The sequence below is a fragment of the Pectinophora gossypiella genome, chromosome Z, assembly GCF_024362695.1.
Source record: "Pectinophora gossypiella chromosome Z, ilPecGoss1.1, whole genome shotgun sequence".
Classification (NCBI taxonomy): domain Eukaryota; kingdom Metazoa; phylum Arthropoda; class Insecta; order Lepidoptera; family Gelechiidae; genus Pectinophora; species Pectinophora gossypiella.
In genome coordinates this window covers 27,480,052-27,503,762 of record NC_065433.1, presented here as the reverse complement: position 1 = coordinate 27,503,762, position 23,711 = coordinate 27,480,052, and the positions used below count along the sequence as shown (strand labels likewise).

Genomic DNA, 23,711 nt, shown 5'->3' with positions numbered 1-23,711 from the left:
TCTTAGTGTCGACTAAGGGTGATGTAGGAGGACAGAGAATCTGTAACAGAAAAATACCATGTTGTGACTAACTTTGAGGGACGATTCAGGCTATGCTTTTGAGTTAATATCCAGTGGAATTTTCCGTCGCAAAATCAGTCGCAAGGTCTGAATCATCCCCCTCAGTATTCGTTACGATGTCACTAACATCCCGTATATGCTGGGCAAGCAGTGTAAATGCACTTTTATGATGAAAAAGAAAAAGTGACAGTCGAAGCATCAGAATCCCCACTGAGGACCATCGCCAGTAAGGAAATCAACGAAAGTGTAATAAAGTCATTTATTTATTAATCATTTTATGAGTTTGGTTTTGTGTTTAGATCATATAGATAATTGGTATCACGTGGTTTTCAGGATTTGTGCCCGGTTAGTGGCAATATGCTCGCCCTGCATTACATGGGTCTTAAAAATAGTTGTTGTTTATACTACAGACCTCTGTCTACCCTCTGAGGAATACAGGCGTGATGCTGTTATGTTGTGTTATTTATTTATGACTCGTTTAAGAAGTGAAGGAGCACTTTAGTAGCGGAGCGTACGTCCGCAAGCAAGCGGAGCGCCCCGTACCTGGTACCCCACACTGGGCTAATTATGCCCCATTGCTCCTACTCCCCAATCAACGCGATAGGTGCTAACTTCGCCCCCGAATCCCATACTTTATATATAGCTGAACTTTGACAGGCAATTTAATTTTGCTGCATTGCTCAAATGTGAAAGTCAGTGCTCGTAATTTTCACGTCTGTATCCGAGCAATGGCTCACCGCTATCAGCCTTCAGCTACCACAATCGATACAATGGAAAATATTAAATGCTGAAACACACACCTCTGGTGAAGTCGGGTAAAACTCACGTGGCATATTTTTGTGATAGGCTAGTTTCCAACTAGTCAAATCAGTTACTTTTTACTAACGTAAAAACACGAAAGTTCTCGTACTATTGAATTTGTATGAAAAAGCACACTGTGACGTCATAGAAAAACAATAAAATGTCTTACTTATTATTACGTTCTTCTTGATTAAAATTCATAAATAAGTGAAATAAAAAAAATGGTTTTCATTAATTTTGAGATCTGTCTTTATTTCGTAATCAGAATTTCATATTTTCTCTTGAACATGACCCAATTTTTTTGCTAACATTATTTTGTTTCATAGCTTCTTGTATTGTGTGGGTTGTGAGGTGGACTTACTTTAACAATATATGAAGTTACCAAAGTTACTGATACTTTAGTAGGCCCAATTTGACAATGTCAGACTCATAATAAAAAGGGAGCCAGCATGGATATACCTATCGTGTGCTGTGTAACCCGCATTGGAGCAGCGGAGTATGCTCCATACTCCCACCGGTTGATTGAGGGGAGGCCTGTGCCCAGCAGTGGGACGTATATAGGCTGTTTATGTATGTATGTATGTATGTGCTGTGTAATATTATCCGTAACAAGTACTTATGATAAATCAATAAACGTTGTTGGAATGGGCCCAAGCCGCTGCAAGCTGGAGTCGTGTCGCACGAACTCCAACTAATCAGCTGGGAGTGCCTCCACTGTAGGCCAATCATTTTCCTGGAAAGTTTTCCGAAAGTTTTGCCGATTTCGTATCACAGCCGCTCGTGCCGCCATATTGGAAAAATAGCGCCTAAAAACTGTTTTATTTATAGGATAGTTTTAATTGATTTTTAATGTACAAGATAGTTGTAGATCACAAAACTCTATAAAAAGGTATTAAAATAAAAAATAGATATATATTTAATTGTTCTTTCAAATTCTAGTACCTGACTTGCACCAATGAGTTATTAATTTATCAACCATTATGGACGGCGAAATGGCTCAACACCTACCACGTTGGTCTAACAGAAATCTTGATGAGGTACTTAGTACTACCCCAATTGGGTTATAGTCGTGGGCCTGTGCCCCACCATCATAGGATAAATAATAATACTACATAAGGAACACCCTTCGCCCCGCAGGAATTCGTATCATATTGGGCGCTGACCTCACCCCTCTGGGTCTTACTTTAGTCCTATAAGGCTGTAAATATTGTCCTTCCGGCTCCACGTATAGAAATGTTTAGAGGAAGCCCTTTGTATCGCTGCGCACTCATTTACAACAAAATCCCTGGTATTTTAAAAGTGAACAGTGATGATATCTTTAAAAGCGGCCTCAAATCGATGTTGATTAAAAAATGCTATTATACTATAAATGAATTTATGAATGACAAATTAAACTAGTATTAAATTAAGTAAATTATAATTTAAGTATGGTACTAACTGTATCACTTTACAGCTGTTCTAGACGGTGTATAAATGTAAAGTCATATTTTATCAAGCGCGATTGTAAAGAACTTTCTGGAAAGGGGAACATCTTTATTAATTAACTTAGGTAATATTGACTTCAACATTATTATAACGAATGGGGCTAATTTTTTTATTATAATAATAATAGGCTACTTTTTACTTAACGTCCACATAAGAAATTACTATGGGATTTGTATGAAACGCAACCTGTGACGTCACAGAAAAACATGACCGATTATCGCACTTATTATTACATTTTGCTTTAACAAAATTCATAAATAAGTTAAATTGAAAAAATAATTTTTTTGGCACCTTTAGATCTTTCTTGATTTACTAATCAGAATTTCATAGTTTATCTTTGACTTAGGAAATTACCCAATTGGGATATAGTCGTTATGTTATGTGAAAACGTAACTTTTTGGAAAAGTGAGCATACGTAATAGGTACCTAGTAGGGCAGTCCGGCGAGCAAGGTAATTGATCGGTGTGTGAGTGTTTGCATACGACGATAGGGCCGGATCGACGGAGTTTGATCGATACCGCGCCATCGCCGCTCCTCACATGGCAGCCGGCACACACAGACACTCCCTACAATCACTACTCACTGCGACTGTGGCTCTTGGATTAAACGGCGCAAAATTAACCAAAATCGAATCAATAAAAGCTTTTATTTTCTTTTTTTTTGGCATGACGCGGTTTGCGTATTTGCCATCGACAAAACGGGGAAACATTGCATAATAATAAAAGGAATTTAGGAAGAAGGAACAAAAACTTTTCCTTCATTCTTTAACCTGGCTTTTTAAATTTGGAACGCTCTCTCTTTCAATTGTTTATGCGTTAAGTCTGCATCAGCTGGTACAATTTACGTAGGTCCATTTTTTATAAAAAAATTACAATTCCTAAAATATTACTACTTTTAAATGATGTATACGGTCACGAGCTATACACTTTGGTACCATGTCACATTAACTTTTTTGACAAATTGAACTGTATATCTCACTAAATGTCAACTATGTTAGTGCGACAGAGTCCTAAAGTGGGTACATTGTATTGCTCATGACTGTACGAAATACAATATTCGTAGGTTGAAATTCTTGACACCTTACTGACGCTTTACACTTGTTGTTTTTTGCGGTTTTCCTGTTGTAAATTTACATTTTAAGTAATATGTTGTGTAAATATTTAATAAGTATTCTACGAACATACTTAACTCATCATCTACCTAGCGTTATCCAGTTTCTCACAGGGTCCGCTTACTTAAACCTGAAGATTTGAGAGATCTGGTTTTTTACAGAAGTGACTGCCTTTCCAACCCGACGGAAAACCAGCCCAATACAGGTTAGGTCACATACATCCGAAAACACGTTTCTCAGGCATATGGGTTTCCTCACGGTGTATTCCTTCACCGCTGAGCACGTGATAATAATTTATGGTCCAAACATGAATTCGAAAATCATAGGTTTTAGGCCCGTGCTGGATTCAAACCTGCGACCTTACAGTGAGAGTCAAGCGTTCCAACTAGGCTACAACGGACATACTTAACATCAATATGGAAATCTTGACTTTCGTGGCATAAAAAAATAGGTATGAGTTTATATTTGTATGTATGAAAATAAATAAATAAATCGTCGCATTATAGAGGAAACCAAGTAAACGCATTTTTGAAAAAAAAAACACATTCGATGTGATTTTTGTTAACAAATCCTCCTATTTGACACACTAGTTTCAATCCAGGTAAGAAAGTGTAGTCTAAATTTTTTACCTGGAATGAAATGATGAAAACTACAATCTCAAATGTAGGCGGCAGCACTGTTGAGTGCTACTAAATTTTGACAGTTCTCCACACTGTTCAGGTAAAATTCGTGATAAATTGCTATAAAATGTGAAGCAATGTGGATGTGGATGTGTGTGTATCCCGTATGAAGGATGAGTTACGATAAAGAAAAGCAGTCAGTTGGAAAAAGGCAGTTTTGATTGAGGAGCTCGGTGGCGCAGCGGTTAACGCGCTTAATCCGCGATTGTTGAAGTTAAGCAACTTTCGCAAAGGCCGGTCATAGGATGGGTGACCACAAAAAAAAGTTTTCATGTCGATTTCCTCCGTGCGTCGGAAGGCACGTTAAGCCGTTGGTCCCGGCTGCATTAGCAGTCGTTAATAACCACCAATCCGTACTGGGCCCGCGTGGTGGTTTAAGGCCCGATCTCCCTATCCATCCACAGGGAAGGCCCGTGCCCCAGCAGTGGGGACGTTAATGTGCTGATGATGATGATGATGATTGAAAATAAGTTTTTTTTTAAGTTTTCTTCTTTTCGATCTTAAGGGAATAAATATGACACTATGATTTTGCAGTTAAACGCCGCACAAAGGGTTATAGTATAAAAATATAATATTATTATTATTGTTATTATTATTGTTTTATTAGTATTTGTTTACTCAAAAAATACGGGGGAACAGTCAAAATTTAAGAATACTCAACAGTAGCTATGCCTGATGGGAGAAATAGGCAGTTTTTATCCTGAAGAAAAAAAGAAAAGTCACATTATAACGTGATTGGTTATTCAGAAAGGAGCTTATGTGGTTTTCATCAGGTATAAAGCGACGGTATGTAGTCAAGGTGTATCGCGATGGCACAAAGCATTATCTAATCTCAGCATATAATGACCACAAATGTAGTCATTCATGGCTCCTAATCAGGATAGGACAAAACATTGATTAGTAGATTACCTATCTGCCCTAGGACATCGGGGAGGTGACTTCAATCGCAGTAAAGTTATAATACAATCTTGTTGATTTGGTTTTCCCCGAAGGGCAGGCAAAGGGAACTATGCCCATACAGCCATGTTTTACTTTTTTTTCTGATTTTTAATAATAGGCAGAGACGCGGCGAATACTGATTCAACCGAATATTGTTCGGTTTCACTATTCATCATCATAAATTTAAGAGCCACGCTCTTGTCGGTGTAGCATTTTCCATTCCAGTCTATCAAAGGCCAATTCCTTGACTTCCCTATAAGACACGACGTTAACCTTTTCCTTAATCTGTTCCATGTAAGCTGTTCTTGGTCTTCCTCTACCTCTCTTTCCTTCTATAATGTTTTTAATTCGTCGTGTCTCATTAGGTTGTGTCTTGTTTCACAATTACCGAACCTAATATTCGGCCAAACTATTCGGTTTCGCGCTACGTCTATCTAAACCATCTGAAGACATAAGCAAAGCAAAATTAGTGGTCTATAAATTTATATACCTCTGAAGTGTTTCTTTTTTATATAAAAAGAATTAGTAGGTTGGCATTTGACTACAATCTCACATGATTATAAACGAATATGTGGCCTGAGTTGGGGCAAAATGTTATTCAGATCAGGAAATACGAGTATATAATTGATATTTACGTACATAAGAGTTTGTACTGAATACTTTCGATCCTCACAAAAAATAAATTTGGTGAAGGCGACACATAAGATACAATATACGATATACCGGGTGTTAGTGACATCGTACTGAGGGGGATGTTTCAGCTCATGATTCTGAATTAATATCAAGTATATATAGTATATCAAAAAAAAAATAACCTATGCATTTTGCGACATAAATTCCACTTGATATCAACTCAGAATCATGGTCTGAATCATCTCTCAAAGTTATCGTTACGGTTTCACTAACACCTATTATTGAGTTCAGAAAAAAGCTTTATTGATATACATACATACATTAAGAAATTATACCGAATATATGCGGCACCAAAACCGAACCGGTTGTTTCGCCGAACACACCGACTACTAAACAAATATTTGGCGCATCTTTAGTTTGAGGAGGCTTCGGCCTATGACAACATAGCTTGACATTTGATGGCAATGCGGCATTGTCATTGGTATTGCCCGCTGACACGAACTGTCGCATCTACATGTGTTTATTTCAGGACCTTTCCAACCTAAGTTTACCTTGCTAATATGTACTTGGGTAGTTACAGTTAATTCCGCAAATAAAATGAGAAATGAAAGTTTGAGAAATGTCATTTTGAATCAAAATTGTCTATGGTTTCTGAATGGAATATTAAGTTGTGAGGTCGTCATTCAGATGTGGTCAAATAATTGTATTCCTTGATAAATAAGTCAAAATGAAAAATAAAATGGGTTTTCTGTTATTTTAGACGGGCTTATATTTCTAGATTAGCATTCATCTTTGGCAATGGATTGATCACTTGCTTTGGCAACCGACAACCGGAGGCTGGGTCACGAGCAGAGACCGCGTCTTGGAAAACGTGGTGTAGGACACCCTTGGGGTTGGTGGAGTGACGACAGCGGCTGGAGGAGATAATCCGAGGACCTAGATCAGCAGCGTGGCGTAGCAGAGGCCTATGCCCGACAGTGGACAAGCGCAGGCTGTTGCTGATGGTGAATTAATCTTCGACCCAGTCACCTCCTCAATTGGATGAGAACTAGCACATATATTTTTGACTTTAATTAATTCCGTCACCAGAGCAATTTAACACTTAATGAATTAAAATTAATTTGCCTACTACTTGTAAGTCACGCTACGTGCAATTCTACCTAATCCGATCATTGACAATCACAGAATATCAAAAAACATTACGCGCACTACTATATTCCCTGTAGAAGTCATAAATCGCAAGATGAACGTGAGTGGACGTTGATATTCTGTGAAAGAAAAACCTCAAAACGAAAAAGAATATAAAAGCTGGGTACTCTTATAACCACGCTTCATGTAGCTTCTGTCTATTTTCGTTTATGAAACAACTGGGTGAAGCTGGGTGGGTACTCTTATAACCACGCTTCATGTAGCTTCTGTCTGTTTTCGTTTATAAAACAGCTGGGTGAAGCTGGGTAGGTACTCTTATAACCACGCTTCATGTAGCTTGTCTTTTTTCGTTTATAAAACAGCTGGGTGAAGCTGGGTAGGTACTCTTATAACCACGCTTCATGTAGCTTCTGTCTTTTTTCGTTTATAAAACAGCTGGGTGAAGCTGGGTGGGTACTCTTATAACCACGCTTCATGTAGCTTCTGTCTTTTTTCGTTTATAAAACAGCTGGGTGAAGCTGGGTGGGTACTCTTATAACCACGCTTCATGTAGCTTCTGTCTTTTTTCGTTTATAAAACAGCTGGGTGAAGCTGGGTGGGTACTCTTATAACCACGCTTCATGTAGCTTCTGTCTTTTTTCGTTTATAAAACAGCTGGGTGAAGCTGGGTGGGTACTCTTATAACCACGCTTCACCTAGATTTTTTTCGGGGTCGGGGAGTCATGTATCGGGTGGGATTGGTGTAGCTCACCTCACTGCCATCCTGCTGCGCGTTGCACTTACTGATGTTCAGGGTCCCGGAAATGAAGTCGTTCTGCACGTCTACGATGAGGAACGCGCTCACTGGACGAACGATCTGCAAACAGACTGACCATTAGGAAACTCTTTTCGCAGGCCTGGTGGAACCACTTGCGTTACTGCCCGGTGCGCGGTCAGAATAGTACATTTACTTGGTATGTCTCTTTCGCACTATCGTAGAATAAAGAATCTCTCCGCCCCGCACCAATTAGTATCGGGCACCGAGCTAGATTTACCTCACCCCCTCTGTGTTAAAGATACACTTGTAAAAAGTTTTTATTATAAACTAGACCTTCGACATATCATCTTCGATAATAACTTTTTGAAAACTATTTGATACAAAGGCTGATTATGTTATATTTATTTCATTGACAAAAAAACAGGTGGAGACGAAACAATTGTCCTCTAGGTATCGATAATACAACAATGTATCACATTATGCTGGCACAGGCTTACACATTGAAAACTATGCAGCCTCGTCAAAACATATTACGAAATCAACATGTTACGAGTAACACGGCGTGGCTCACAATGGTAAGTCTAAAAATATTTTTAGTTTGTTTTTTTTTAACATTATGTTTAAGTTACTACAAAAACTCATTTATTTGTCATTAAAGCTGTTAGCTCCCTGAAGAAAATAACAAAACTAAACAACTTTTAGTGTGGTATTTTCTAAAAATACATGGTTAGAGCGTTAGACTCACTATATGGAGATCCGGGTTCGATTCCCGATGGAGACATTGTCGAAATCACTTTGTGAGACTGTCCTTTGTTTGGTAAGGACTTTTCAGGCTCGAATCACCTGATTGTCCGAAAAAGTAAGATGATTCCGTGCTTCGGAGGGCACGTTAAGCCGTTGGTCCCGGCTATTAGCCGTAACCCTCTTTGGAGCAGCGTGGTGGAATATGCTCCATATCCCCTCCAGTCGATTGAGGGGAGGCCTGTACCAGTGTGGGACGTATATAGGCTGTTTATATAAACATGTTTATATATGTATGTATTTTAATCTGAAAACCTAGAAAAATTGAATTCGACTTTGAGTTTGAATGCATGGCACCATAGATAAAATTGAATTAGTACTGGGCGGAGAGTATTATTCATTATTCTATGACAGAAGACTAATTAAGAACTTTGTTAAAACTATGTAGAGTAGCTGTAGTAGGGTGTAGTGGGGAAACTATGTCGTCAGCATAGCGCGAGGTGACGGAACTATGGCGTCGTCGTAATGGCCTGTAGACATGACAAAACGCCACAACTTTATCTTTACATGACAAACAAACCAACGAAAGAAAGTACAAACTATTACCAGCGTTCGGGCTTGAACTTTGCGGTGACGACGAAAGCGAGATAGTATGATCTCTTCTATCGTGTAGGTTATAACGTGGTTTACCAACCTCATCAACCCTCGTGTCAGGGTAGCTGAGCCACCATAGGCCCCTGACATGGCTCATGTAACGAATACGTACAAGCAGCGGCGGTTGTGTGAGTATACTCTGATAAGATAGCAATTACTGGAGCAAAGGATCCAATATTTTGAGAATATAATATTAAGAGAACGAAGGATCCATCCATACTAGAATTTATCCTTACAGAACCGACTGGAAACCTACAGAGAATACACAGCCGACTCAACTACATACCATTAAAACCCAAAAGATAAGATGTGATAGGAGCATACTACGCTCCATACCTCCCCTTTTTTTGAAGGTTATTTGAAAGGAAGCCCAGCAGTGGGACGTGTATAGACTGGTTTATTTCAGTATGTTATTACTTATCAGTGTCACAGCAAATAAGTAGAAAAATAATTTAATACTTTCCAATTAAAGTGATAAATTCAAGCTATCTTAAATGGTCTACGGGCTATAAATGTAGGCCATCCAAAGCAATGTGGGAATGGAAAGGTATGATGCATGAAAAGGAACGTTTGGAGCGAGAAAGTATGAGAGAGAGAGAGAGAGAGACGGAAATAGGAAGCGGAAGTGGTATTACTTTTTTATGATAGAGAATATATAAGATGGCGAATTGTGAAGGTGCGTAGCGTGGGTGCGAATAAAATAAAAGACGAATTAAATAAGAATGTTTAATTGAAGACGACGAAGTCCCTTCCTACAGCAATATACATGTATATCGCGCCTGTATCTACGAAGGGGTCGGCAGAAGTATAATAATACCTACACCCACTCCTTGCCAGTTACTTTTTAAGTCCTGTGTATTATGGGGGCTGTGTATTATAGTTGGGAGGATCGTGCTCGTCTTAGACCGGAATTGCGCCGCATCGTTCACAATAGCGTGAATTTATTTGAAGAAAAGCGTTTACAAGATCTCGACGCAAAGCGCCAAATACGGAAGACTCGGCCGAAACCCTCCTATAACTACACACAAAATTCGTTAGGCCAGCTTTATTGTGTGCCGTGTGACCGGACCTTCAAGTCGAAGCTCGGTTTCGCCAGCCACATCAGAGCCCACCACAACAACGACCCGGGATAGATATTTAGGAGTCGCCGTCGCCGGATACGGTTTGGACGACATGATGATTATGGGGGCATGTAAAAGGTCGCGAGGAGTGGAAATCTGTTATTCGAGCCCTACATCCCAACAGGGGATAAAAGAAGGGGAAGAATAGGGGGCCAGTCTAACGCCATTAAATCCTGGAAACTACGTGATATCAACTATCTGTGATTCAAACATGGATTCAAACTCACAAAGTCGACTTCATTGGGTTAGAGCCAGAGGCGGGATTCAAACCCGTGACACAAAGGCGAGTATTTTTCTTTTTTTGATCCGAAATAAACAATTTTATTTATATACTGAGGAGCTCGGTGGCGCAGCGGCAAACGCACTCGGTCTGCAATTGTTGAAGTTAAGCAACTTTCGCAAAGGCCGGTCATAGGATGGGTGACCACAAAAAAAAAGTTTTCATCTCGAGCTCCTCCATGCTTCGGAAGGCACGTTAAGCCGTTGGTCCCGGCTGCATTAGCAGTCGTTTATAACCATCAATCCGCACTGGGCCCGCGTGGTGATTTAAGGCCCAATCTCCCTATCCATCCATAGGGAAGGCCCGTGCCCCAGCAGTGGGGACGTTAACGGGCTGATGAAGATGATGATGATTTATATACTGACCACTTTGATCCAGTGGTTCCAGCAGAAGGTGAACTCTTCTTTATCGATGTACCCGTCTCCGTTGCGATCGAACACGCTGAATATGTGGCGCGCCCGCTCCTCGGCCAGCGGGTAGATGTGGCCCTTGTCATTGCGGAACAGCGCCTTGCAGATCAGGCGGAACTCGTCATGGTTCAACTTGCCATCCCTACGAACATACAGCAACAGTGAACGACTATGCAAAACGATTAAATAAAAAAAGAGCAGTTCGCGCTATTTATAATCTGCATCGTCGGGACTCTTTAAGGGAGCTGTATAAAGAAATAAATATACTGACGGTCGCAAGTCAATATATTTATGAAAACATGTATGTACGTAAAAATGTATCTCTCCTTCCGAAAAACTGTGAAAGGCATACTTACAATACGAGAAATAAAAATAAAATTGCTATTCAATATTCTACATTAAGTAAATTCAATTCATCTTTATTTCATATGGCAAAAACAGTCACCCAGTCACTCGCGTTAGACAGAGTACTACGGGGCAAAAGGCAAGAGGGAAACCACTGCTCTATTTTTCCCAAAAAAGTAGCATGGAGAATGCTACACCGACAAGAGCGTGGCTCTGAAATTATTAATAATAATGTGACAAAAATAGTGTAATCAATTACGGAACCCACTTTAGGAATTGTTGACTTCCATCTTCATTCTATACAAAAATGTCATTGTTAGCGTGTGACGCCATTACCGCTTAAGTTCGAGCGAAACGGACAGACATTTAGATTAAAGCACATCAGCGGGCTTACCACCTTAAGCGTGCGACTCTTTCTCGCTGCGACACAGTACTTCACAGAAAGAGACAGATGATCTCTGTCGCTGCGAGAGAGTCGCGTACTTACGCTGCTAAGCCCACAGACCTGCCTTATTAATACGAATTGATACCATCATCATAGGAGTGATATTTAAAAAACATTCGGTTACAAAAACCACATAGCATTTTTTTTATAAATAATTTAGGTAGTTCTATGTAAATAAAAACCATTAAAATAAATATGTTTTCCTTTATACATGATTTTGAAACATTACTTTATTAGACTATTATTTTTAATTTAGTTTCCATACTTGTAAGCAAATACAAGAGTGAAAAATTACATAATAATGATTAATGAGTATTATTATAAACAAAAACAAACCTGAGCACTCATTATAATGCATTCGCAAAGTAGAATATACTTGATAAATATTACTTTCGCTTTAGAATGCAGCAGAGCGCAGATGATGCACACACATTGGCTATGTACTTTTATTTTCCAAGTAAATAATATATAATTATATTATATACTGCCTCACTTTCTTGCAGTTTATTCTTCCTAGAAAACTGTTTTCAATTTGTTTGTCTTATTACATAATGAAGAAAAAAAACAAGGTTTAAAATATAGTCCATGTCATGAAAGGAGTCCAGCGGCCACGGCTCTACTGTTACAGATTCTGCATAGAATTATTATGGCTTGTCTAAAGTTTTATTAAGTCAGACTTCTTTACGTCTTTCGTGGTGCAGATTATTTTAAACCTAGTTTATGTTTAGACTTTGTGTTATAATAACACTGAGAAAAAATGCAAAGCATAATAATAGTTTACTACTATGCTATGAATTATTAAAAGTGACTATTCTTTCTAGAACTTTGAAGTTTCTAATAAAATAAATAGCATAAGATACAAACAATTCATATTCCATAGAATGGACTTAAGTTGTCCTTATATTTTATTTTTGATAAATTAAAAAAAATATATTTTTAATAAATATTATTATGAAATGTGGGGATAATAATAGTCACAGTTAGAGAGGTAACCAATTGTTGTTATTGTAGTCACAGAGGTCAGCTTCATAAACTGCCACTCAAAAGTCACTGTTAGCAAAACCCACCAACACAATGATTGCAAGAGTTTACCTAAGTATCCTAAACTAAGATAAAAGATAACAATAAAAAAGGTAATTTACACTCTCTATCCCAATTATACAGGTAATTATTAGGGTTAAGTCTCATGAACCAATCCCAGATATAGAGGTTTCCAATGCCCCACCACTAGAGGTAATTTGGTGTAAAAGTGTCGACACCCCTCAGCAAAGGTCCCAGGCCACTTTATATTGTTTTACCAAATACAATTTATCTCATTGACTTTTGAGGAAAATAATCAAAAACATTTTTTCTGTTCTTACAGCATACACTTTTAAACAGTTCAACAGTAGAAAAACTACATATTATAAAAGAAACACATAGAATTTTTTGTATCTAAAGTTTTGTCTGCTTTTTCAGAATTGTTGTTAGTGAATTTAAATAAAAAATACTAGTGGGATTGAAACCCTTTTAAACTTTTAAATTTAAATTACCATACAAAACAAGAGATGAATATACATGTGGCTTAGGGTAATTAAGTACTTTTGCATCATGATTAACTTTTAAATTCCTATTCAACAAATTGCTAAGTTTTTCGGAAAAGTTATGAGCTGAGAATAAAACTAAAAAGTGCAAAAAGTTATGTTCCGATATTGGGAAAAGCAGGAAAATTTATGACTAATGATAAATAAAATAACAATAAATTGCAAAAGTATTTAGCAAGAGGAGTATGCGGCAACCTACCCGTCCTTGTCAAAGGTCTCGTAGCAAGCGTCCATATCGAATAAACAGTTCTCGTCGATTGAGGTGCCGTTAGCAACCTGCGACATCGTAGGTCGGAGTGAAATGAGTCGCCCGGCGCCAGGCCGCGCTTTTATAAGGCAATCCAACATCGTGACTCCAATACTTTCAGCTAACCTTCATAACCTAATGTTTATTAGCATTCTTCGCGCTGAACACACATGAAAAACTTAACTGTTGTCTTCGAATATATCTAAAACCAAAAAATATATGATATCCACATTATTTAATAACACTTTTAGTTAAAAAAATCTTAAGACTGTTGCGAAATCACTTACGAAATCAAACATTTTCGGCTTTCGCGCAAGCAAATTGAATGAATGAGTGAACGAATGAAAATAAAATGTCACTAATGTCAGCCGTCAGTTTTCTTTTTTTTGTTTGTTTTCTTTGGTTTTCCACGAAGGGTAAGGCAAAGGGAACTATGCCCATACAGCCATGTCTTACGTATTTTTTTTCTTGATGATTAATAAAATGATGAAAGGTGATGATGATGAAACCTAAGCCCCCACCCTCGGAGTAGACTCCTACTCTGAACCCCAAACGAATTAACTCAAAAGTCCGCATAAACTTTCGAGTTATGAAGCGGCTTTCTGGCACGAAGCGAAAATAGGCAGATGCACTTTGTTTATTGAATACTCCGATATAATAACACTTGCGAATGTCTTCCGACTAGCGATCATTAACCACAAAATACCACTTCGTAGGCTAGTTTCCAACTAGTCAAATCAGTTACTTTTTACTAAACGTCAAAACACGAAATTACTATGGAATTTGTATGAAAAAGCACTCTGTGACGTCATAGAAAAACGTGACAAAATGTCGGACTTATTATTACGTTTTTCTTGATTAAAATTCATAAATAAGTTTAATAGAAAAAAGAAAATGTTTTTCGTTAGTTTTAGATGTGTCTTTATTTAGTAATCAGAATTTCATAATTTATCTTGAACCTAGTACACGACCCAAAATGAAGAAAGCAACTGTCCCGTTCCCGTTTCCCGCCATCCCCGCCTCCCATTCGCATTTCCGCCTGTCAGTCGTCAGTCATTATTTAGGGTTACCAAAGCCAAATTAACTTGCAATTTACGTATAGAATTATATTTTTTTATATTTTGAAAACTTGGTCTTTGATTTTGAATAATAATGGGTGGAAAATGTGTTGTGCCTGGGTGTAATAACAAGGGTCATCATTTCTACTCAAAAACAAAGATGAAAGATACATTTTGTACAGCGCCATCTATATATTTTTTGGGAAATGTAACCCGGAAAGTCCCTCATTAATATATAAAAACAGCTCATGTACTTCACACAGCTGGGCACTGACTGGCCTTTTCTCTATGGACCAGAGTGTCAAAGGGGGAGGAATATGTATTGGTTGGTCGTTGTATTACGCCTTTCAAATACGCATCGACAAAATTATTGCCGACGCGACGAAGTTCAGATAAATCTGTCTTATTTTTTTATGATTATTATTATAATGGCCCCGATTCCTGTAGACACATCCGAATTTTAAGTTTACTATATCATGGCCTTTGCTTGGCGTTTGTGGACTATGAGAAAGCCTTTGATTCGATCGAGACCTGGGCGGTGTTGCAGTCTCTTCAGAGGTGCCAAGTGGACCATAGGTACATCGAAGTGCTAAGGGACCTCTACCAAAATGCCACTATGTCAGTTCGAGTACAAAACCGGAGCTCTAATCCGATCCAACTGCAGCGAGGAGTGAGACAGGGAGATGTCATCTCTCCGAAACTGTTCACTGCTGCTTTGGAGGATATTTTTAAGCTTCTGGACTGGAAAGGATTTGGCATCAACATCAACGGCGAGTACCTGACGCACCTTCGATTTGCCGATGATATAGTCCTAATGGCTGAGACCCTGGAAGACCTGAACACCATTGTCGAGCTTCTCATTAACGCATCCCAACGAGTGGGTCTTAGCATGAACATGGCAAAGACAAAAAATATGTCCAACGACCATGTCGCACCCACTCCAGTTCAGGTTGGGAACGTTACACTCGAAGTTGTAGACCAGTACATTTACCTAGGACAAATAATCCAGTTAGGTAAGTCCAACTTCGAGAAAGAGATCTCTCGTCGGATCCAACTCGGATGGGCAGCGTTTGGGAAGCTGCGGAATATCTTCTCGTCCAAAATACCTCAGTGTCTCAAGACGAAAGTCTTTGACCAGTGCGTGTTGCCAGTGATGACCTACGGCAGTGAGACGTGGCCGCTTACTATGGGTCTTGTGAGGAGGCTCGGTGTCGCTCAGCGGGCAATAGAGAGAGCTATGCTCGGTATTTCCCTGCTCGATCGAATCAGAAATGAGGAGATCCGCAGGAGAACTAAAGTCACCGACATAGCTCGAAGAATTGCAAAGCTGAAGTGGCAGTGGGCAGGACACATAGCGAGGAGAACCGATGGCCGATGAGGCGGAAAGGTTCTGGAGTGGCGACCACGTGTCGGACGACGCTCAGTGGGTAGGCCCGCTACAAGGTGGACCGACGATCTGGTGAAGGTCGCGGGAAGCCGCTGGATGCGGGCAGCGCAGGACCGATCGTCGTGGAGATCCTTGGGGGAGGCCTATGCCCAGCAGTGGGCGTCATACGGTTGATGATGATGATATCATGGCCATCGTTAAACCCCACAACGGTTTGTATTACTGCACTGCGGTGTTGGTTTGTGCTGTTTATATTGTAAAAATGTTGACGACAAACCATAATCACACGTTGACGACTGTACTAGCGGTCTTTGGTACTAGCATAGAATAAGGAATAAATATTATTACTAGTGCCAAGAGTTTAAAAAAATGAATAATAATGGATCAACACAAACATTCAAAGAAAAATCGACCTTATTTTAATTGTCAAAAAATCATGGTTTGTGGGCAAGCAATAGGCAATCTACATTTTTCTATAGAAACTAAATATAAGATCTGGCAACATTCATGAAACAATTCTTTCCATCCAAAGACCTCCATCAGTTTCCATCCTTTCGATGTTTCGATCACCTACGGTGTTGCCCGTTCAGCCGGCACTTTTTAAATGACACCCACCAGTACGTCTTTAACCTACCTACATTAACAAAACATAGTGGTTATCCTCCACAGACTACAGAGTGCGCGCTGTTGGCGGCTAGGCTGCGTATGCGTTTTAAAATCTTTTAACTACGGTACTTCACTGCGGTACTTGCGTGTTAAAAGGTATGGAATGATGTTTAGTTTACTAGTATAGTCTATTAATACATAAATTATTGCTTGTCTTGCAGAAATTATAGTTTCGGGTGAAATCATAGTTTGAATAGTCGTAGGCATATCGTACCTAGGTGTCGAATAACAAGATAGTGTTTGTTGTTGGTTGTTGCAGTCTGAAGATGGAGGCTGTGTATGGACTGGAGACTACCGGTGTGCTCTTAAATGCACGGTTTTCCGAGATGATGGTGCGTAGGGAGGTAAACGAGGAACAACAAATTACCGAGAACGACCGTAAGGTAGATAAGATACCGGGATCTGATTTCATTTGTACTTTTCAGATTGAAGATTTTATGGTTTAATTAGCTTAAAATATTGCGATTCTTCATTTCCAACGAGTGCAAGCCAGAGATGGAGGTGTTATACCTAAATAGAATTGTCAGTCAAACTAAAATAAAATTAAGTTTGTGGCAGCCAAAATCAGCAACTTTGTTCAGGGAGTTTGGATAATGGCGGGACAGGAAAGTGAGCAGAGGCCAAAATGGGCTAAATGACATACACAAAATCATACCTGTATCCCCCAGGTGCACTGTATATATTAATACACCCACTCCTCTCGCCCTATGTTGTATTTCCCATGCAATAGGAGGCGAGCCTATTGTCATTTGTTGAGCATAGGTACATCCTGGGAACACTGGAAAGAGAAAGCTGGAAGAAATGGCCTTTTCCCAGCAGTGGGACACCTTAGGCTAGATAAAATAAAATAAGAGAGAAATCCTGGAATTATCTATGATTCAAAAATGAATAACATGGGACAATATTATATGGATCTTATAAACATTTTTTTTTAGGAATTGGCTGAAGCGCAAGAGTGGTATGCTCAAGAGCAGTTTTTGGCAACTTTAGTCAGTACTCTGCAAGAGACCACAGCACGTATAATCTCTCAAATACCAACTACACAACAACACCATGTGTAAGTATTGCTACGTTTCCTATTTGTCAAACTTCCCATGATCTTATCATTAGTGCTTGCTGCTCAAATGAGACAAATGAGCCTAGACCTTCGTCACAGCATAATATTTAAATATCATGTTCACTTGTTGAGGGTCAATTTTATTTTAATATTTAATACCTACCTACTTACCACTCTACTCTTACTCTTAATATGACTTTTTGCTGCTATGTGAGTGTGATAGAATTTGTCTATGTCAAAATCATTTATTCAATGCAAACTAAATATAACTTGTTGAAAGTCAATTGAGTAACTTTCCAGGCTACATTCCCCAAAAATAATATAGATGGTGCTGTAAAGATTTTGCTTCGTTTTTGAAAAATAAAGCCTGGAAAGTCCCTCATTCCATACTTAAAATAATATAACTTTTGGTTGCTTTACAAATGTCAAAGAAATTATCAAAATCAATGTCAAAATCATTTAAATAAAGATAAATTCATTGATGGTAATTTCTTTTTAATCCCTCATTTAAAATTTCTGCTATGTGAATGTCATAAAAATTATAAAAATCAACATCAAAATCATTTATTCAATTTAAACTAAATATAGATAAGCTTTATGAAGGTGAATGTTTTTAACACTACAACTAACTGAAAATAGAATAACTTTAAGCTGCTATGCGAATGACTTGGAAATTATCAAAATCAACGTCAAAATCATTTATTCAATGTAAATATAAAAATATAGATAAAGCTGTTGAAGGTGATTTTATTTGAATAACTAACTTAAAATAATATTATTTTTACTGCTATGTGACTGTCTTAGAAATAATATAAAAAAAAACGTCAATACCGCAATTTACCTTTCATTCAATCAACTTAAATCTATATCTACAGGGTGTAAAAAATGAGTGATAATACAGAAGGACCTGGTTCTGGCCATGAAACTGAACAACTTTTTCCAAGTAACATGGGTCGAAATATTTAAAAAAATATTTGGTCTCCCATACTAAATGCGCGATCAGCTGATACGGTTTGTATGGGGAGATGATTTTTTATATATTAGCTTGTTTAGCTATCACAAACCTATATGGGCTCCAATATAGTTGGATCTAAATCCCATCATTTAGGTACCTAATTATGTTATATCAATAACTTATTATTATTATTAGCCCATTCGATCCCACTGCTGGGCAATGGCCTGTCCTATGTCCTTCCACAATACCCGATCCTGTGCGAGATCCATCTAGCTAAAAAAAATACACAATATTAAAACATCGATCAAAGTTACATACAACAAGCTACAAGAACTTTTATATTATGTTACTTGCTGCTACGGAACCCTTCATGGGCGCCGCTTTTATTTGCGTCTACGTTATTTCGTAAGATGATATGTTTGAGAAGAAGAATATAACAAGAAACTCAATTGCAAGATACGTTTTAATTATACCTTCCTAAGTTATTTTATGACTGCAGTAATATAGGTACATTTTTAATATTAATCATCTAATAAGCTTTTTACATGAAGCCCACCTATTAAAATTTTCCATCATATTCTAAATATCGTCTGGAATTTTAGTGTAAAATGTAATATCTTTATCACTCTGTGTGTTCTGCTATATCTTTTTAATTTGAACAATTTATTTTTTAATTTTATATTTCTTTGTTTAGAAATATCTTGCAGAGGATAGAAAAAAGAAGCACGCAGAAGCGCGAGAGTCGAACCAGGTACTATTTTTTTGTATTTCAGAACTCCTTGTAGATGATTACATATAACTTTTTTCATTTTATTTTATAAATTAAATGTTTTTAAAATAAAACAAAACATACTAAACCTCTTTAAGGGTGGCGTAATTTATAGTTTTTAATGGTGATTTGTCATAGCATTGATGTATAATAATGTTAGTATAAGTACACAGTAATATCATAGTGTGATTTCTCGCACACTTTCCTTTAAAAAAGATAGGGTATCTATGATCAATTTTGAGATATCACAATTATTATACTTTTATTTTAGGTGGATGGCTTCGGGCAATTTCCAGAACTTTCGCGTAGGTAATACTTACAAATTTTTATTACGTCAAAAGCTACTTAATAAAGGGTTTAATTCTACGTCATTGCGCAACGTCTTATGGCGAAGAAAGTAAAAGCCAAGAACCACGACATGTCCTTTCTGTTCCATGGTGCATTAAGGCTGATATATTTAAAACGACTTACGACCTAATTAATTTATTATAACTAATATTTACAAAACCTCCTACAGTAAAAATATCTTTATTCAGTAGTATAGTTATACCTACTTTAAGCAGTCATTTTTATGGGTAGGTATATATACATGGTGTTGTAATACTATGTTCAATAAAGATTAAAGATTATTATTATTAGATTATATAAGATTATATATATGTTAGTGACATCGTAAACTTCCAGGGATGATTCAGGCCATGATTCTGAGCTGATATCAAGTGGAATTTTCCGTCACAAAAGTATGGAACGGAAAATAATAAAAAAACTAAAATTTTCATGAATTTTGCGACGGAAAATTTCACTTGATATTAACTCAGAATCATGGTCTGAATCATCCCTCTGAGTATTCGTTACGATGTCACTAACACCCTGTATATACATATATTTGTCGAATGTCTCGTCCGCCTGACACTACTAAAGCTTCTCAGTCTGTAGATATAACCGAGGAAAAATAGCTGCAAGAAAAACCTAGATGTTACTAAAACAAATGACGTACTACAATTTCAGTAATGGCTGCATTTTTGTCGTCTAAGTAGTCGTTAGGTAAGTAGTCATATACCTACATGGCAAGTATGTTGTTTGTTTGAGACTTGATGATTGATCAGCCCTTGCGCAGCAACCTCGTCAGTTGAAATCCACGCGCCGGCCTCGATGCTCCAGAGCGTCACTTCCCCGCTGTCACTGGCGGACATGCAGTACAGCGACCTTTAATGACCTTGCCAGATTCGCAAGCATTAGGTACGCTCCTCGACTGACTGCACTTATACTATTCGCTTTAGTAGTCCGTATGACAGAGAGCAGGGCAGAATGCTAGTGCCGGGGTTCCTAAACTGTGATAACAGAATGCCCACTAAATAGATACCTTTTATTTTATGGTATAACGTATTAGGTATGTCCATACTCCGCACTCAATTCTCGTTACCTGGTACCTAATGAGTTCTTTTCATCACATTATTTTGTGTTATTTCAATTAGCATTTGTACTATTACTGCGGCTATAACTACCTGCGTTATAACTTAATTAAATTAAATTCTAATTTCGTGCAACCCTGTGGATTATATCGAGAGCTTGATCTATAGTCGGACAACGTTCATTCCTTGCGTCTATTTGTTGTTTGGTTGTATTGGTATTGGTTGGTCGAAAACCTCGATATAAATCTCGCGGCGCGCGGCGCGGTAGTCGTGCAGATCCTGCTGGTGACACTTCTACAAAATCCTAGATCCGTAGAACTCACTTTAGGACTCCCTGAGAATCCTAAGAGTATAGTACGAAAGAAAATATACACTATCACAGTTCTGCAGCTGTCCTACGCACCATATTATGAAACCCTTCCCTCTCTACGTCTACGGTTTATTTAACAAATACTTTGTTTTCTCTCTCTTCGTTTGAGCCTTTTTTGTTTGATTTCCTCAGGATTCCGCATGGTTTTTTTTTAAATATAGAACATTTCTTTTCATTTTTAAGGTTCCGTACCTCAAAGGATAAACTGCACTCTTATACGATCACTTTGTTGTCCTCTCTCAGTCTGTCTGTAAAGACCTTTTTTCTCGGGAACGCGTGGAGTTATCTAGTTGAAATGAATACCGAATTCTTGTGTCAATTCAATCAAGCTTTTAAATCAATACGCTGTCCTGCCCCTACTCCGCACCTTTGTACGCGCGTTTGTATCGCTTCAAACGCGCGAATACGCTTGTATTCAAATTCAAAAATAACTTTATTCAGTAGGTAACATAGTTACACTTTGAATCGTCAATTTTTACATAACGAACGTCTCATCCGCCTAAGACTACTGCAGCTTCTCACAACCTGTATAGTGTATAGCCGGGGAAAAGAAGCTGCAAGAAAAACCTCGGCACAGGGCCCTAGACGTTCTTTAAAAAAATAAACATATAATATTGTTATACAATGGAGTAATTTAGCTTCTTAATATCAGTTCTCAGACAGTTAATCCCATGCATTCATATCTTCTAAATAATCACTATTTTTATAACCCCACCTTTATGCGGTATGCATTGTGTTAGTGACACCGCACTGACTACTGAGAGCGTGGTTCCGCACATGATTGTGAATAATATCAAGTAGAAGTTTCTGTCGCAAAAATATAGAACTGAAAATAATTTTAAAACACTATCATTTTCATGGCGTGAGAGGTGTCTGAATAGTCACGAAATGTGTACGTAATAACTGTACCTAAACTGTACTGAACTGACTATTCAGGCATCCTGACACACATGAAAATTCCATTTGATATTAACAGAGAATTACGGACTGAATGATCCCTGATTGTAAATCTACAACACACTTCACACAATTTAGTTTTTTTGTAATGTACGTTTTTTGTAATGTTGGTGTATAGGCGGATCGATGTCGGCGAAGCGTGCTGCGCGTGCGGCGAGGCCCCGAGAGAGGTCGCAGGCGAGAGCGACGGCTGTCCCCTCGGTGGAGCAACTAGACCGGGAGCTGGCCGACTACAGGTCTCGCGACCCTCGCGTTCTGGACAGGCAGCTAGAAGAGTACGCCCGCCAGAGGGACCATCACGCGGGACGTGAAGTCCAAGTGCACGACATGCAAATGTATAAACTCTGGGCTTCCAGACAGGGTGCCAATTAAATATTACTCCAAAACACCTGAAGAGGTATACTTATTACGTAGTTGTCCAATAACGCAATTAATTTGAAAACATGTTAGTGGACGACTTGTTGTGGGCGCGCCTTAATCATATTTCCATTCAAAAGTTTCTAGATGATTGCCTCAATTGATTTTGGAGATTCAACTTTTCAAGTAATTGTGATTGAACTATCATATATAGTGGAGTCAAGGAAGGAATTTCACTTCTTATTTGCGAGGAAAAACACCGATTTTGATGTTTTTTTCATGCATAGGGACCTAAATTTTCACCTTCTAGAGTATTTCTTTATTATTTATCTTTGTAGTTAAGAGTAAACCCAATTTAAGTTCCAAGTAATGTATTATCGTATGTGTTGTCGTTATTCACAGAGTGAGGTCAAAAGCCTATAAAAAAAACTTTCCATATTTTTTTATTACTTGATATACATATTCTGTACTTTCAACTAGGTATCAAATATGGTTCAAAAGTTACTTGAGACCCTCTGACAGACAAACGAACAGACGAATAAACGGTTTGAAGCCCAAGCCGTCTGTACAAAATCAGAAAAGTACTTTAAAACAATTTTTAGTTTCAAATATTTACGCTACTCTAAATGTTAATGATTTTAAATAATATAAAAAAATAACATCAAAATCGCTCCTGTCCGTGGCACATAAGAAGTTAGTTCTGACTCACTAATATTACGTACCAGCGATGAATTTAGTTACCTACCTTAATTCCTACGTGAATATTGATTTAAGTCTGTTTCTGAACAAAAGTATGAATTATTCAACATTTTGTAATTTCATTATGTATGTCGACAGGTACGTCGGTACTTACTTTTTTTTCGAACTTTAAAATGATTTGTATCACCCATATTGTGATAAGTTGATAAATTAGATTAAAAATATTATTAGTTAAGGCCTAAGACGGATGGCTGTTTAGATTGTACTTACGGACTGGCTTCCGAAGATTAAAATGTCTGTATTTCTTGTTATTCTTGTTGCTGTTGATTATGATGTATAAAAAATAAATCATAAAAAATCAAAACGTATTTATTTCTCCTAACCATCATAGTAACCCACCTACAGTTAAATTAAGTCGGGTGTTAGTTCTTCTATCGTGTGGGTTGTCAGGTGGAGTACCACCCTCATCAACCCTGGTGTCAGGGTTACTATTGAGCCGCCAAAGGCCCCTGACATGGCTCATGTAACGACTACATGCTTACATCAGTAAGTAGGAACCGGGACCAACGGCTTAACGTGCCTT

The 23,711-nt window shown here is 38.0% G+C and overlaps 2 protein-coding genes across 4 annotated transcripts in view; one reads left to right on the top strand and one right to left on the bottom strand.

Moving 5' to 3' along the window:
* LOC126380355 (uncharacterized) overlaps window positions 1-13,811 on the bottom strand; it is a 31,383-nt gene extending 17,572 nt beyond the window's left edge. The window contains 4 exon segments of the mRNA XM_050029731.1: window positions 7,610-7,714; window positions 10,777-10,963; window positions 13,394-13,643; window positions 13,729-13,811. Coding sequence (XP_049885688.1) covers window positions 7,610-7,714; window positions 10,777-10,963; window positions 13,394-13,542 — 441 coding nt within the window. The 5' untranslated portion in view covers window positions 13,543-13,643; window positions 13,729-13,811.
* A 2,620-nt stretch (window positions 13,812-16,431) lies between these two features.
* Window positions 16,432-23,488, top strand: LOC126380381 (uncharacterized). 3 transcript variants are annotated; one of them, XM_050029766.1, is made up of 7 exons: window positions 16,432-16,648; window positions 16,812-16,935; window positions 17,488-17,609; window positions 19,259-19,315; window positions 19,605-19,642; window positions 20,440-20,572; window positions 22,191-23,488. In XM_050029766.1, exons 2-7 carry the CDS (start codon window positions 16,819-16,821, stop codon window positions 22,381-22,383), a joined length of 660 nt encoding a protein of 219 aa, XP_049885723.1. In that variant the 5' UTR covers window positions 16,432-16,648; window positions 16,812-16,818; the 3' UTR covers window positions 22,384-23,488. The 3 variants fall into 3 exon arrangements, with proteins under 3 accessions (XP_049885723.1, XP_049885726.1, XP_049885725.1); XM_050029769.1 differs by lacking the exon at window positions 20,440-20,572 and having other exon boundaries at window positions 16,435-16,648; window positions 19,605-19,638; XM_050029768.1 differs by lacking the exon at window positions 20,440-20,572 and having other exon boundaries at window positions 16,436-16,648.
* Window positions 23,489-23,711: the final 223 nt, after the last annotated feature.

Coding starts and splice junctions, on each gene's coding strand:
- LOC126380381 (XM_050029766.1), top strand. CDS start 16,819: ATGGAGGCTGTGTATGGACTGGAGACTACCGGTGTGCTCTTAAATGCA. Junction 17,610..19,258: donor ACTACACAACAACACCATGT/GTAAGTATTGCT, acceptor TTCTTTGTTTAG/AAATATCTTGCAGAGGATAG. Junction 19,643..20,439: donor TTTCCAGAACTTTCGCGTAG/GTAATACTTACA, acceptor ATGATTGATCAG/CCCTTGCGCAGCAACCTCGT.